Source organism: Tiliqua scincoides, chromosome 8, assembly GCF_035046505.1.
Source record: "Tiliqua scincoides isolate rTilSci1 chromosome 8, rTilSci1.hap2, whole genome shotgun sequence".
Lineage (NCBI taxonomy): Eukaryota > Metazoa > Chordata > Lepidosauria > Squamata > Scincidae > Tiliqua > Tiliqua scincoides.
The window spans coordinates 39,323,788-39,339,163 of NC_089828.1; the positions used below are offsets into that span (position 1 = coordinate 39,323,788).

At 47.9% G+C, this 15,376-nt stretch overlaps 1 protein-coding gene across 46 annotated transcripts in view; it reads right to left on the reverse strand.

Annotated features, from left to right (window-relative positions):
* The window catches only part of CELF5 (CUGBP Elav-like family member 5), a 123,905-nt gene that overhangs the window by 43,167 nt on the left and 65,362 nt on the right, over positions 1–15,376 (reverse strand). For 25 of the 46 annotated variants that reach the window (XM_066635348.1, XM_066635323.1, XM_066635318.1 and 22 more), the window contains exon 3: positions 4,365–4,413. In XM_066635348.1, the coding sequence (XP_066491445.1) occupies positions 4,365–4,413 (49 nt within the window). Of the gene's footprint in view, positions 1–4,358; positions 4,414–15,376 lie in introns of all 46 variants that reach the window. The other 21 variants (XM_066635356.1, XM_066635332.1, XM_066635351.1 and 18 more) reach the window with 2 other exon arrangements.

The following is a 15,376-nucleotide window of genomic DNA, read 5'->3' on the forward strand; positions in this document are numbered from 1 at the left end:
AGGTAAAGGTAACAAAACACGTCCTTACCTTAAGGGGGCCCCCTTGACTGCCTCCCCACTGCAGGATGCCATGCACACCACATTGACACAGCTATGTCAGTGCTGGAAAGTTGGTTAGGATTGCGCCCTTGAATAATTAAAACATTAAAACACCCAGGATTACGACTATTAAAAATCATTAAAAAGCACCACCCCTCCATAAATAAGAAGGTCTTGAGGCCCCACTGAAAGGTCTCCAGAGAGGGAGCTATTCTTAATTCCAGGGGAATTCTATTAATGGGGCACCACCCCTGAGAAGGCCCTATTCCTAGCTGCCACCCCTCTCACTTCAACTGGTGGGCTTGGAAACAGCAGCAAGAGGAGAACTGACCAGTGACTGGCCTCTGCCTTTCCTCCAGAGCAGGGGTACCCAAACCCCGGCCCGGGGGCCACTTGTGGCCCTTGGGGGCTCCCAATCCGGCCCTCAGGGAGTCCCCAGTCTCCAATGAGTCTCTGGCCCTCCGGAGACTTGCTGGAGCCCATGCTGGCCCGACGCAACTGCTCTCAGCATGAGGACAATTGTTTGACCTCTCACCTGAGCTGTGGGACGATGGCTCCCTACACTGCTTGCTGTTTCATGTCTGTGATGCAGCAGTGACAGTGAAGGAAAGGCAGGCCTTGCTTTGTAAACCTTTGTAAACTTAAATAGACCTGAGCTACTGCAAGACCTTCATTCATTCATATAAATTCCATCTCTAAAAAATTCATTTATGTAAATTTATTCAAATTTTAAATGTAAATTAATTTTTTTTTTCCTGGCCCCCAATACAGTGTCAGAGAGATGATGTGGCCCTCCTGCCAAAATGTTTGGACATCCCTGCTCCAGAGGTATTGGAGCCTGCAGTGCTCTGGAGGCATGAGATTGAAATCTGAAATTGAATCCTGTCAGGGGTCAAGACTTTGTATGACCTCCGGCTTACCTGGCTGCGAGCCAGGGACAGAACTGCCAAACCACAGAGCAGCCGCTGCCTCGCCAGCTGACCAGGCGAGACACAGGGCAGCTGGGTGGAAGAGATGGTCCCCCCAGAGCTCACCTGACTAGAGCAGTGAGCAGGGCAGGATCACCATTAACCACCAGAGAGGAGAGAAACAGGCTAGGCTTGGGGCCCCTTTAAGCCTGGAGAAGGAGGAAGAGGAGGAGCCAAGGGTGTGGCCGGGGAGAATAAAAACAGGGAAGCATGTGATGACAGGTAGTTCTGGAGAGTGAAGGCAGGAGGTTGGAGTCCTTGCCTGAAGGCCAAGGGCCTCAGGTCCTGCCTCCAGGGAGGAGGAGGACAAGAGTGTCATGAACCTCCTCCTCCTGCTTTGGTCTGAGGCTTCCCCTGCAGGGAACCCCAGGGAGGCGGACACACCTGCCCAGGGGACACCAAGAGACCAACCAGCTGACCCTCGGTACCCTGCTAGGCAATGTGCAGAGACCCCCTTCATGGGGCATCTCTCACAATCCAGAAAAGACGGAGGTCCTCCTCGTCAGGAAATCTTCGATGCAGGTACTCGGGGCCCAACCCTATCTAACTTTCCATCACTGGTATGGTCGCAATGCAGCCCTGATGTAAGGGGACAAAAGTTCCCATACCTTGAGGTGGCCTCTGTGACTGCCTCCCTACCACAGGATGCAGTGTACGCCCCATTGGCACAGCTGCACCAGCACTGGAAAATTGGATAGAATTTGGCCCTCAGTCATCTGCCCACTCTGACTGGAGGATTGAGTGCACAGTTTGGGAGTGCTCCTTGACTCACAGCTCTCCCTGGAAAGTCAAGTGGCAGCTGTGGCCAGGAGTGTGATTGCCCAGCTGTGGCTGGTGCGCCAGCTGCGGCTGTACTTGAGTTGATCGGACCTGACCACGGTGGTTCATGCCTTAGTGACCAAGACTGGATTACTGTAATGCACTCTATGTGGGGCTGCCCTTGATGGTTCAGAAGCTGCAATTAGTGCAGAATGCAGCAGTCAGGGTAGTTACTGGAGCTGGGCGATTTGGGTCTGTTGGATGGCTGCTTCAGTGACTGCACTGGTTGCCCATTTGTTTCCAGGCCCAATTCAAGGTACTAGTATTAATCTTTAAAGCCCTTCACAGTTTGGGTCCTGGTTATCTGAGGGACCATCTTCTCCCATAAATTCCAGCCCGATCTCTTAGATCATCTTAAGGGGCTCTCCTTCAAGTCCCACTTTTATTCCAAGTTAGAGGGGTGGTGGCACAGGGATAAGCCTTTCTTTAGTGGCACCACAGTTATGGAATTCCCTACCGGTATTGTCCAATGCGCCACTGGGGTCTGGTGTCATGGGAGCCAGCAGGGAGAACAATGGGGGTCCTAGTGCAGGGCTTTGCACCAAGGCCTCTAGCAGCCTGTTGCTAGTGGTGATTCTGTAGAATGTGCAGATTAGCCACAAAGGGCAGAGTGACAAGTTTTATGCCTTTGGTAACTGAGGTACTTCATATTATTATTAACAGTATTTATATACCGCTTTTCAACTAAAAGTTCACAAAGCGGTTTACAGAGAAAAATCAAATAACTAAATGGCTCCCTGTCCCAAAAGGGCTGAGGTAGCTCTTACATTTAGCAGGGGGAGAGTGACTGTCCTATTCACCCCAGCATAGCATCCCACCCAGTGGCTCTTTCCTGCTACCTCTCTTGTGATAATCCTTTTTTAGATTATGAGTCCCTTTGTGTCAGAGAGTCATTTTTGCATTTACAGTATTTTGCTATGAAAATCTCTTCATGAACTTTTACATAAATACATAATAAAATTATAAACAATGTTCAGGGAGTTGGGAAGGTATGAATAGTGAGAAATTGTTTTCTGTCTTCCAGAACAAGAACTTGAGGTAAATCAAGGAAAACTGATAGGCAGTGAGTCCAAGACAAATGAAAGGAACTGAGATGCTACAGAAATTTAAATGTATAGAATTCCTAGCCAACAAGATATGGTGATGGCCCCTGGCTTTGACAGCTTTTTCAAAGGATCAGACAAATGTATGAAAGAAGGTTCAGTCAATAGCTATTAGACTTAATGGGTAAAAAAATGGAACCTCCATGTATAGAAGCAGACTACCTCTGATTACCAGATGCTGGGGACATAAAACAGGTGGAAGGTACCACCTCTGCCTGTGACTACTGAGAAACATTCAGCTGGCTATTGTAGGAAACAAAATCCAGCAAGAGTCCAGAAACAAAGAGTCAAGCAAGACTCTTGTTCTAACCACTCGATGTTGGTCCTTAATTATAGGCAAGCATGAATTAGCTTGCCTATTATTATTAGCTGAATGGCTAATAGAGATGGCCTTGATTCTATCCTGGGTTGTATGCAATGCTTCTGTTGTCATGGTCACTTATTTTACTGAGTTATTGGGGCCTAGGATTAGTCAGTCAGATTAGGGTTCAAATCCGACTGATACCTGGCACCTGCAGGTACGTCTAGGCAAGTTCCCTATCTGAAACTCTGAAGAGCAGTGGCCAGTCAGTGTAGAGATGACCAAACTAAATTAACCAAAAGCCTGACAGTATAAGGCAGTGTCACATCTTTATATATGTTCATAAGAACTTGGAAAATCATATGACGCTGGAAAGTCACATTATATCAGACAACCATTACTGGAGGATAAAAGCCAGTAAACAGGGCCAGCCTTAGGACCTGCAAGGCCCAATTGGAAGTGCTTTTGTGGGGCCCCCTCTAATTTTGAGGGGGGCCCTCTACTAATATTTTTAGCTCTCGAACAGAGCCAGATCAAGAAAATTTTTTTTACTTCCGTGTAGCTGGATAGGACTCCTTTAGTAGTTGTGCAGAATAGGCACCTGGGAGGTCAGCTGGAAGGAGGGAGGAAATGCACACCCTGCCTGCAGTGCTCCCCGTCTTTTGCCCCTCCCCACTCCATGTGCAGCAGCCTATTCCGGAGTGAGATGCGTAGAGGATGGTGCTGGGAGATGTGAGGGCAGGGAAAGTGTGGGGCACGCATGCTGCTGCCCACATGGCACCAATTTCAGACCAGTTGGAAGCAACAGTGGGTGAAAGGGTAGTGCAGGGCCCCCACCAAGCACAGGGTCCAATTGGGTGAAATTGCCCCAATTGCCTAAAAGCCGCCCCTGCCAGTAAATTCCAGATTCTGCCAGATTCTCATTATGATTCAGGGGTTTCTTTCAGGCGTTGCCTCTGACCCTCCAAATTCTGCTGATTTCTACCATCTGTTCTCAGAATTTAGATAAGCTCCACCCACATCCTCCAAACTGCCACATACCCAAGGACTGCATTTCGCAAATCAAAAGTGGGTAGATCAAACAGAGAGATGTGTTTCAGGGCAACAAAACAAACAAGGAGAGATGACAACTACCTCCACGGCTTTCACTGTCTGCAGGCTTCACCTGGATCGGCCGTGCCATCTGTAGAAAGAGAAAGCGAGAAGGATGGCAAATGATAGGGCAGCTGAGATTTGAATGCTCTATAGTGCTACACAAAAGTTTAAGTGTTCATAGTTAACACACAATGAATTATATAGCCCAAAAATAGCCCAATCCTATTATGGCTTTACGCTGCTGGAACTAGAGTTCCAGTGATGTAAGGATCTTTTTGGCTGTCACAAAATGTGGCATGCCATTCAACATGCCACATTCACCACAAGCAGTGAGTGTTCAGGTCTGTGTGCCAGAGGATGCCTGCCAGCTATAGCAAGTCAATGCACCGAGTGAGAGGCAAGCAGGAAGCAGGAGGAACAGGGAAAAGATGGGGTGGGGAGGAGGGCAAATTGAGGCCAGCAAGGGCTTGATTGGGGGTAGTGGCACTACAGATATCCTACACCCTTTTCCAGCCTCAGTCCCCTGATGCAGATCCACAGGACCTTGTGCTAGAAAAACTGTTGGTGCAGGTCCAAGTAGACCCAGTGAACCAGCAGAGGCTTCCCTGAGTAGGCCTCCAGGAACTGAAAGTACCCCATGGGAGACAGTGTGTGGCCTGTTGGCATGGGTGCATCACTATAGGGGGAGTTGCATAGGACTGGGCTATAAATTATTGATTTTATTCTTATTTAGATCTGGCTTTTCCATTTAACACACCATATAAAACTTCTTTTTTTAAAAACCCAAAACAAATACAATAAAATTATAATGAAACATAAAAATGTAAGAGCTGCAGAATATTCAGAACAACAAATAAAGCAGGTCAAGAGCTCCAGGAGCAGCAGACAATACTGGCCCAATCCTATTCAGACATTCAGACAAAACATTGAACAGATGTTGGTGTGACCACTGTCATATCCCATGGCCATTCTGGTAACGCCACAGCAAAGCACCAACACCAGTACAAGGCCAAATGCCAAGCCTGTCCTGGAAAAGCAATTCTTGGACACCTCTTCCCAGTAACACTCCCAGCATCCATGGAAACACTGATACTGCCTGTTATTCACACAGTGATATGGTCATCACCATGACATCGGCATATCATTGGTGTGACATCCATGAGTCATCATTGTGACGTTGGTACATCATCCATATGATGTTCATATATTATTGCCGTGACGTTGGTGTCTCATCTTGTGACATCCATGTGTCATTGGTGTGATGTCCAAAGAGCCAGCCGCTGCATCCAACCAGCCCCAACAATGGCAACCAGTGAGGCACCACCATGGTGAACTAAGCAGACATTGAGAACAAATGCAGGGCTCATGAGTGAGCAACACTGGGGAGATTCTTCACTGCCAGCCAGAAGGAATGAGCAACACAACAATAGGCACCACCCACAACCATGGAAGGTGTCCCAGGGACCCCCCACACCCCACCCATAAAACATAAGAATGCATCCCCACCTCCCACAAGAGTTACAGCAGCATCAGCAGCAAAGGGGCAAAAGCAAAGAACTGCCCCCTCAACTAACAAAAATAAACACACTCAAGGAATATATTTTTGAGCAGAACAGAGCAAGGGTAGATTGATAGCTTCCTCAGAAGAGGAAACAAGCACACAGGCATCTCCATGGCAAGGGGTCAAGTCTGTGTGGTGGCATCCACCATCTCGAAGGAACCCTTATGCCAGGGAAAAGACTGGACAAGTCACAAGGGGAGCTTCAACAACACTTAAGCAAAGCAGGTGCCAGTAGCTCACTGTACAAAGACACAGGCTGGGAGCCAGGCAAAAGGAGTTCAAGCCCAGCCAAGAGCCTTTCTCTCATTAGCAAGGCACCTTTTGCGTGACAGAACAGAAACACCCCTGGGGCAAGTCTAGAACCCACACCAGCTAATCCACAAAGTTGCTCTCTGACCACCCAACCACAGCAGGAGCCTGGCAAAGAGCACCCCATTTTGCATTTAACACCTTGTATCACTGCAAAAAGGCACACCTGGCTGGGAGGCTGTCACATATGGACCTATCAAAGGGGGCACTACCCAGCGAGTCACACCCACACACACTCCCATGCCCTTTGCTTAATTGCTAAGACCTGCTGTCATGGCTGTCAGCATGCTGCCCCTCCTGTCCCCTTGCCACTGCCCACCATATACTATGGCAGCAGAGAACAAGACGCTCACTGGGAAGTGATTCCACCTGAAGAAGTCACAGAGTGAGGATGCTATGCACTCTGGGAGCAGAGGCCCCTCCTGACCACAGAGTACCATCTTGAAACAAGGTAGGGTCAGAAACAACTAAGGTAGGCAGAAGGGATCCTTAATGCCAACAAAGTGACAAGTGTGATCAGGACAATAGTTTTATTGTACACTATCAGTGATAGAGCAACATCAGAAAGAGAAACACACAGGTGGGGTTGCGGAACATCTCCCAGAGAGGCTGTTGTGTCATTGCCAAGTAACAGGTGCCAGTGAGATCTGGCTACACCAGTTGGTTCACTGTCTGCCTTGAGGTTTGCAAAGCCACATGGGCCTGCCTGGAACAAAGAGGTCAGCGACATCCCCAAGCAGCAGCTGGGCTCCCGCTGGTAATGAAGGGTAGGTAGGCTACAGCTGTCCTTTGGGGTCTGCACAATGTCCTCACATCTGGGACAGCTGTCTGTGGGAAGCAACAAGAAACACAGAGAGAGTCACAAGGAATAGACAATAGCATCAGCCATGCCAGTTCTCTGATTTGAGAAGCATATTAGGTGTTTGTGAGCAAGTGGTGCCATCAGAGTGAACCAACTGTGGTGCCAGTAGGGGGTGAAATAATGGTGCCTTAGAACATTACCTTTCTCTCTCCTGGAACTCTGAAGAACAATGTTCAAGTCTCTGTTGGCAATGGAACTGAAAAACAAAAGGGATTTTTATGAGTGTTTGGCCAGCAGAAGCAATGGTTGGGATCCCTGACACTCACCAAAAAGAACAAAACACTCCCTGCTCTTAGCTGTTGCAAAAGGAAGGGATGGTTAGGCAACACAGTTGATAGTGGAGACACACTGGATAATCCTGGAGGATCAGAACAGGAATGGGGGGGTAGAGACATTAGATGCAGCATTAGATGCTGCATTAGGTGCAGCATCAGTACATTGCAGCATGGGATTCCCTCTTGGCTTACCTGTGTGAGGTGTATTGTCTTTCTCCTGTTGGGGTGGTGAAATAGAGGTTCCACTTGGGTGTCTGTCTGCAGGAACTTCCTGGGGCAGAATATCTGCAATAAGAATTCTGAGAAGATAAGTGTTAAACTATTTTGCCATACATGTTGTGATGGTCAAATGCCCTTTCACCATGGTATCCATCATCAGAGTTCCCCTTTGAGAGATGATAGTGGTATTGCCCTATGCCACACATCTGATCATCTGAGCTGGAGTCATGGCAAGTTCTTTAATACTGGTATTGATGTGCTGTGATTGGTTGCCAAATGTAGTCTATATCCTATGTGTCATAAGAAAGTGTGTGTGTGGGGGGGTAGGAGTTGGTGTGATTTTCTGCTGTTTTTCCTTTCCTATAATTCCTTATGGGGCTACTCCTTGTGCCAGCTCTAAGAACATAAGAACATAAGAACAGCCCCACTGGATCAGGCCATAGGCCCATCTAGTCCAGCTTCCTGTATCTCACAGCGGCCCACCAAATGCCCCAGGGAGCACACCAGATAACAAGAGACCTCATCCTGGTGCCCTCCCCTACACCTGGCATTCTGACTTAACCCATTCCTAAAATCAGGAGGTTGCGCATACACATCATGGCTTGTACCCCATAATGGATTTTTCCTCCAGAAACTCGTCCAATCCCCTTTTAAAGGCGTCTAGGCTAGACGCCAGCACCACATCCTGTGGGAAGGAGTTCCACAGACCAACCACACGCTGAGTAAAGAAATATTTTCTTTTGTCTGTCCTAACCCGCCCAACACTCAATTTTAGTGGATGTCCCCTGGTTCTGGTATTATGTGAGAGTGTAAAGAGCATCTCCCTATCCACTCTGTCCATCCCCTGCATAATTTTGTATGTCTCAATCATGTCCCCCCTCAAGCGTCTCTTTTCTAGGCTGAAGAGGCCCAAACGCCGTAGCCTTTCCTCATAAGGAAGGTGCCCCAGCCCCGTAATCATCTTAGTCGCTCTCTTTTGCACCTTTTCCATTTCCACTATGTCTTTTTTGAGATGCGGCGACCAGAACTGGACACAATACTCCAGGTGTGGCCTTACCATAGATTTGTACAACGGCATTATAATACTAGCCGTTTTGTTCTCAATACCCTTCCTAATGATCCCAAGCATAGAATTGGCCTTCTTCACTGCCGCCGCACATTGGGTCGACACTTTCATCGACCTGTCCACCACCACCCCAAGATCTCTCTCCTGATCTGTCACAGACAGCTCAGAACCCATCAGCCTATATGTGAAGTTTTGATTTTTTGCCCCAATGTGCATGACTTTACACTTACTGACATTGAAGCGCATCTGCCATTTTGCTGCCCATTCTGCCAGTCTGGAGAGATCCTTCTGGAGCTCCTCACAATCACTTCTGGTCTTTACCACTCGGAAAAGTTTGGTGTCGTCTGCAAACTTAGCCACTTCACTGCTCAACCCTGTCTCCAGGTCATTTATGAAGAGGTTAAAAAGCACCGGTCCCAGGACAGATCCTTGGGGCACACCGCTTTTCACCTCTCTCCATTGTGAAAATTGCCCATTGACACCCACTCTCTGCTTCCTGGCCTCCAACCAGTTCTCAATCCACGAGAGGACCTGTCCTCTAATTCCCTGACTGTGGAGTTTTTTCAGTAGCCTTTGGTGAGGGACCGTGTCAAACGCCTTCTGAAAGTCCAGATATATAATGTCCACGGGTTCTCCCGCATCCACATGCCTGTTGACCTTTTCAAAGAATTCTATAAGGTTTGTGAGGCAAGACTTACCCTTACAGAAGCTATGCTGACTCTCCCTCAGCAAGGCCTGTTCGTCTATGTGTTTTGAGATCCTATCTTTGATGAGGCATTCCACCATCTTACCCGGTATGGATGTTAGGCTGACCGGCCTATAGTTTCCTGGGTCCCCCCTCTTTCCCTTTTTAAAAATAGGCGTGACATTTGCTATCCTCCAATCTTCTGGCACCGTGGCCGTTTTGAGGGACAAGTTGCATACCTTAGTCAAGAGATCTGCAACTTCATTCTTCAATTCCTTAATAACCCTTGGGTGGATGCCATCAGGGCCCGGTGACTTATTGATCTTTAATTTATCAATGAAGTCTGAAACATCTTCTCTTTTAACCTCTATCTGACTTAACTCCTCGGTTAGGAGGGGCCGTTTGGGCAGCGGTATCTGCCCGAGGTCTTCTACCGTGAAGACAGATGCAAAGAACTCATTTAATTTCTCTGCCATCTCTAAGTCTCCTTTTATCTCCCCTTTCCCTCCCTCACCATCCAGAGGGCCAACTGCTTCTCTGGCGGGTTTCCTGCTTCTAACATATTTGAAGAAGCTTTTATTATTCCCCTTAATGTTGCTGGCCATGCGTTCCTCATAGTCTCGCTTGGCCTCCAGTATCACCTTCTTACATTTCTTTTGCCACAGTTTATGTTCCTTTTTATTCTCCTCATTAGGGCAAGACTTCCATTTTCAGAAGGAAGCTTCCTTGCCCTTCACAGCCTCTCTAACTTGGCTGGTTAGCCATGCGGGCACCCTCCTGGATTTAGTGGAACCCTTCTTTCTTTGTGGTATACACCTCTGCTGGGCCTCTATTACTGTTGTTTTAAGCAGCCTCCATGCACTCTGGAGAGATTGGACTCTTTTTACCCTCCCTTTCAACCTCCTTCTAACCAGCCTCCTCATTTGAGGGAAGTCCACCCGTCGGAAGTCAAGGGTTTTTGTTAGAGATTTGCCTGGTATTCTTCCCCCAACGTGCATGTCAAAACGGATCGCAGCATGATCACTGTTCCCAATGGCTCAGTAACGTTTACATCTCTAACCAGGTCCTGCGTACCGCACAATATTAAATCCAGAGTCACCTGTCCTCTGGTGTGCTCCGTGACTAGCTGATCTAAGCCACAGTCATTTAGCACGTCAAGAAATCCGGTTTCCTTATCGTGACCAGAACACAAATTGACCCAGTCAATATGAGGATAATTGAAGTCCCCCATGATTACAACCCTGTCCCTCCTTGTCACCTCCCTGATCTGTTTCCTCATTTCAAGGTCCCCATCAGATTTCTGGTCTGGAGGACGATAGCACGCCCCCAGTATTACATCGCTGCACAAGCCTGGTAATTTAACCCACAGAGATTCTATGGTGGAGTCGGACCCACCTTCAATCTCTACTTTGCTGGATTCTATCCCTTCCTTAACATAAAGGGCCACCCCACCTCCAACACGCCCCTGCCTGTCCCTCCTGTAGAGTTTATAGCCCGGGATTGCGGTATCCCACTGATTCTCCGCATTCCACCAGGTTTCCGTTATGCCCACTATGTCAATATTTTCCCTTGTCACCAGACATTCCAGTTCTCCCACCTTTGCTCGTAGACTTCGGGCATTCGCATAAAAGCATTTATACATGGAATGCCCCAGGATGGGCTGCTTATTCGCTCCTTTGTCCCCGCATCCTCTCATTGTGCCAAACCGTCTATCACATCCCATCACCCTACCTTTCCCAATTTCTTCTCCTACCCTGCCTTTGTCTTGTTGTTCTCTAACCTCCCCATCCTCATCCCATAGGGATGAGGAGTCCCGAACCGGATGCCCCTCGGCTCCTGTCGGCCTTCCCCCAGGGATCAGTTTAAAAGCTGCTCTGCCACCTTTTTAATGTTATGCGCCAGCAGTCTGGTTCCATTCTGGTTCAAATGGAGCCCGTCCCTCTTGTACAGGCCCCGCTTGTCCCAAAACGTTCCCCAGTGCCTAACGAATCTAAACCCCTCCTCCCTACACCACCGTCTCATCCACGCATTGAGACCCCTGATCTCCGCCTGCCTAGCTGGCCCTGCGCGTGGAACAGGTAGCACTTCAGAGAACGCTACCTTTGAGGTCCTGGCTTTCAGCTTCCTGCCTAAAAGCCTAAATTTGGCCTCCAGGACCTCCCAGCTATACTTGCCCACGTCGTTGGTGCCGACATGCACCAAAGCCGCTACCTCTCCCCCAGCACTGTCTACTAGCCTGTCTAGACGAGAAGTGATGTCCGCAACCTTCGCACCAGGCAGGCAAGTCACCATGTGGTCCTCGGCAAGTCACCATGCGGTCAGCTCTGTTGCTGACATAGCATTTTTTCAGCACAGGGACTGTGTCTGTTGTCTGAAGAGGGATTAGAATATGGTGTATATCAGCTCCTCCTCATCCCTCCCATGTCCCTCCTACATCCTCTGACATCATGCTCCAATCTCTCTTGCACTGCTGTCTGTGTGATGACAGGGCTACATTGTTGTGGCACTGTTCTGATGTTGTGCCTGGTGTCTGTGGTGCATCTGTTGGCGGGTGGATTTCTAAACCAGCATGGCTGTAGTTGTGCTGGCATATGTGGCAATGCAAAACCAGCCATCTTGAGGATAGGACTGGGCTTTAAGACTGAATGAATGAATGAATGAACCTTTATTAGGCATAGATAGAGAAATCATAAAAGCAAACCTAATTAGTCCTAATCCCGTTTATCAAAAATGGAGTTAAGATACTAAATTACTAATAAAACATTTACAGTTCAACATAAAATATCAACATTTATGACAAATTACATTAAGAAGGCTTAGAAATCACCAAAAGTAAAAATTTAGAAATTCCCTCTAGCACATCTGGTGAGCAGTCATTTAGGAGACACTTCAGTTTTGCCTCATCCGAAAGCCCATTCATTTTGCCAAGAAGTGGAGTCATGTAAGTGTGGCGGGATCTAGTGTGCCGAGGACAATAAAAAAGAATGTGTATGATTGATTCAACATTTCCCAAATTACAAGGGGTTTAAGACTGTTAAACCCTAAACAGTCATTCAAGAAAGCATAAAAAGATGGAGCCAGGTACATAAGAACATAAGAACAGCCCCACTGGATCAGGCCATAGGCCCATCTAGCCCAGCTTCCTGTATCTCACAGCGGCCCACCAAATGCCCCAGGGAGCACACCAGATAACAAGAGACCTCATCCTGGTGCCCTCCCTTGCATCTGGCATTCTGACATAACCCATTTCTAAAATCAGGAGGTTGCGCATACACATCATAGCTTGTACCCCATAATGGATTTTTCCTCCAGAAACTTGTCCAATCCCCTTTTAAAGGCGTCTAGGCTAGATGCCAGCACCACATCCTGTGGCAAGGAGTTCCACAGACCGACCACACGCTGAGTAAAGAAATATTTTCTTTTGTCTTTCCTAACCCGCCCAACACTCAATTTTAGTGGATGTCCCCTGGTTCTGGTATTATGTGAGAGTGTAAAGAGCATCATCCCCTGCATAATTTTGTATGTCTCAATCATGTCCCCCCTCAGGCGTCTCTTTTCTAGGCTGAAGAGGCCCAAATGCCGTAGCCTTTCCTCATAAGGAAGGTGCCCCAGCCCCGAAATCATCTTAGTCGCTCTCTTTTGCACCTTTTCCATTTCCACTATGTCTTTTTTGAGATGCAGCGACCAGAACTTAATGTTGCTGGCCATGCGTTCCTCATAGTCTCGCTTGGCCTCCCGTATCACCTTCTTACATTTCTTTTGCCACAGTTTATGTTCCTTTTTATTCTCCTCATTAGGGCAAGACTTCCATTTACGGAAGGAAGCTTCCTTGCCCTTCACAGCCTCTCTAACTTGGCTGGTTAGCCATGCGGGCACCCTCCTGGATTTAGTGGAACCTTTCTTTCTTTGCGGTATACACCTCTGCTGGGCCTCTATTGTTTTAAGCAGCCTCCATGCACTCTGGAGAGATTGGACTCTTTTTACCCTCCCTTTCAACCTCCTTCTAACCAGCCTCCTCATTTGAGGGAAGTCCGCCTGTCGGAAGTCAAGGGTTTTTGTTAGAGATTTGCCTGGTATTCTTCCCCCAACGTGAAAGGTAGATTTCATGGGGAGCAAATTCCACAATTCATCATCATCATCATCATCAGTAGTAGCAGTAGTAGTAGTAGGTACATCTTGTAGTTTCATTAAGCATTATGTGACTTTGGCCCAAATCCTAACCAACTTTCTAGCACTGGCATAGCTGTGCCAATGGGGCGAGTGCAGCATCCTGCAGTTGGGTGGCACTCACAGAGGCCTCAAAGTAAGGCAATGTTTGTTCCCATACCTCAGAAATGCATTGCCCTTATGTCAGTTAGGATTATACCCATACTCAATTCCATGCCCATCTCCCATAAGCACAAATTCTATGTATAGCATCCTCTCCAACTTGAGATGTAAAAGAGCATGCTTGGGTAGACAGAGCAATTCTGTCCTCAACCCCTTAAAATTCCCCCATCCTCCATGATAATCAGTGATACATCAGTGTCCCAGCTTTTGGGAAGCCCTTAGACAAGACACTACTCTATGCTCACTCTCACCCAGAGTGACAGCAGGAAAATGCATATGTATTGTGGTTCACTTGCCCATGTAGGTGGGTGAGCACCACTGGCAAGCAGGGATGACCCAGGGGAATGACACAGAATGCCTACAGGAACTCAAATACAAAATGCTAAAACAAATGATAAACCAGTAGAGCTGCACAAAAACCTGGTCAAAGAGAACCAATGAATACTCTTATTTTACAGGTAAGAAACACTGAGGCTAAAAGATGAGTGATAAGCACAAGGCCAACAGTGACAGAGGATTTTTTTTTTAATTTTCCATTCTAAGGAACAGCAAGTGGTGTCACTACTCTTAAACATAAAGTTCCATTTTTACAGGTGGGGATCACTGGGGTTCAGGTAAACAGTTTCCCCATGCATTAAGCAAGTAAGCACAGAAATGTGGTCCTTTTGTTCTTGCTACTGTTATACAACGAAAGCCCAATCCAACTAAACGCCCCCCCCCCCACTAATATAGCTGCATCACCAGAGCATATCCTGTGAGGGGGGCAATTCCAGAGATCTTCTCAGAGTACAAGAACATGTCTTCCCTTGCCCAGGCATAAGCCCTCACTGTCCTGTTGGGTTTACCCAGACTTGCACCAGTAATTTTGCTGGTGCAAGTCCCAGTGGATGCAGGAAGGCAAACTGAGGCCAGAAGGGGAATAAGGTATCAGTTGGTGTGACACTGCCACCAAAACCTCCCCTTTCCCAGCCTCAATTCACCACCAATACCTCCGCTTTCCCAGCCTCAATCCACCCCCTACCTGCCCCCATCTCCACCCTGTTACTCCCTCTCCCTGCCCCATTCTGCCCACCCCTGCCTCCCTCCCACCTCCCAGCACTAGAGGTTGTTATTTGGCCATGCTGAACAGTGTGTCACTGTTTGTGACAGCTGTAAAGGACTTAATGCTTCCAGAACACTAGTTACATCAGTGCAAGGCCCCAATAGGATTGGGCTGTGAGAGTCAGAAACCCCTGCTCCATCCATTGCACATTACCCAGGGATCCATCAGTAGGTCCTGAATTCCCTTCTGCCCAGTCATGGCTGAAAGACTTAACTCCTAGAGTGTTAGAATAGCGATTTTCAATCTTTTTCATCTCAGGGCACACTGACAAGGTGCTAAAATCGTCAAGGCACACTACCAGCTTTTTGACAATTGACAAGGCACACCACATTGCTGGTGGGGGGCTCACATTGTCCTACTAATAAGAGAACCTTCCCCAAACTCCTGTGGCACAGTTACAGACCATCTGTGGCACACCAATGTGCTGCAGCACAGTGGTTGAAAAACTGCTGCACCACAGCTTCCTGAACAGTCTTGAAGTCTGAAGGCTGTGCAAGCAACAGGTTGCTGCAGGTGCTGGGGCACACCCCAGCAATAGGCCTAATGGAGTGCCTGCACCCCCTGCACTGGGCACTATCACTACCACTAACACTTCGAGTTCAGTACTTGTCCTGGCCAGGTGGAGCCTCGTAATGGGCAGACC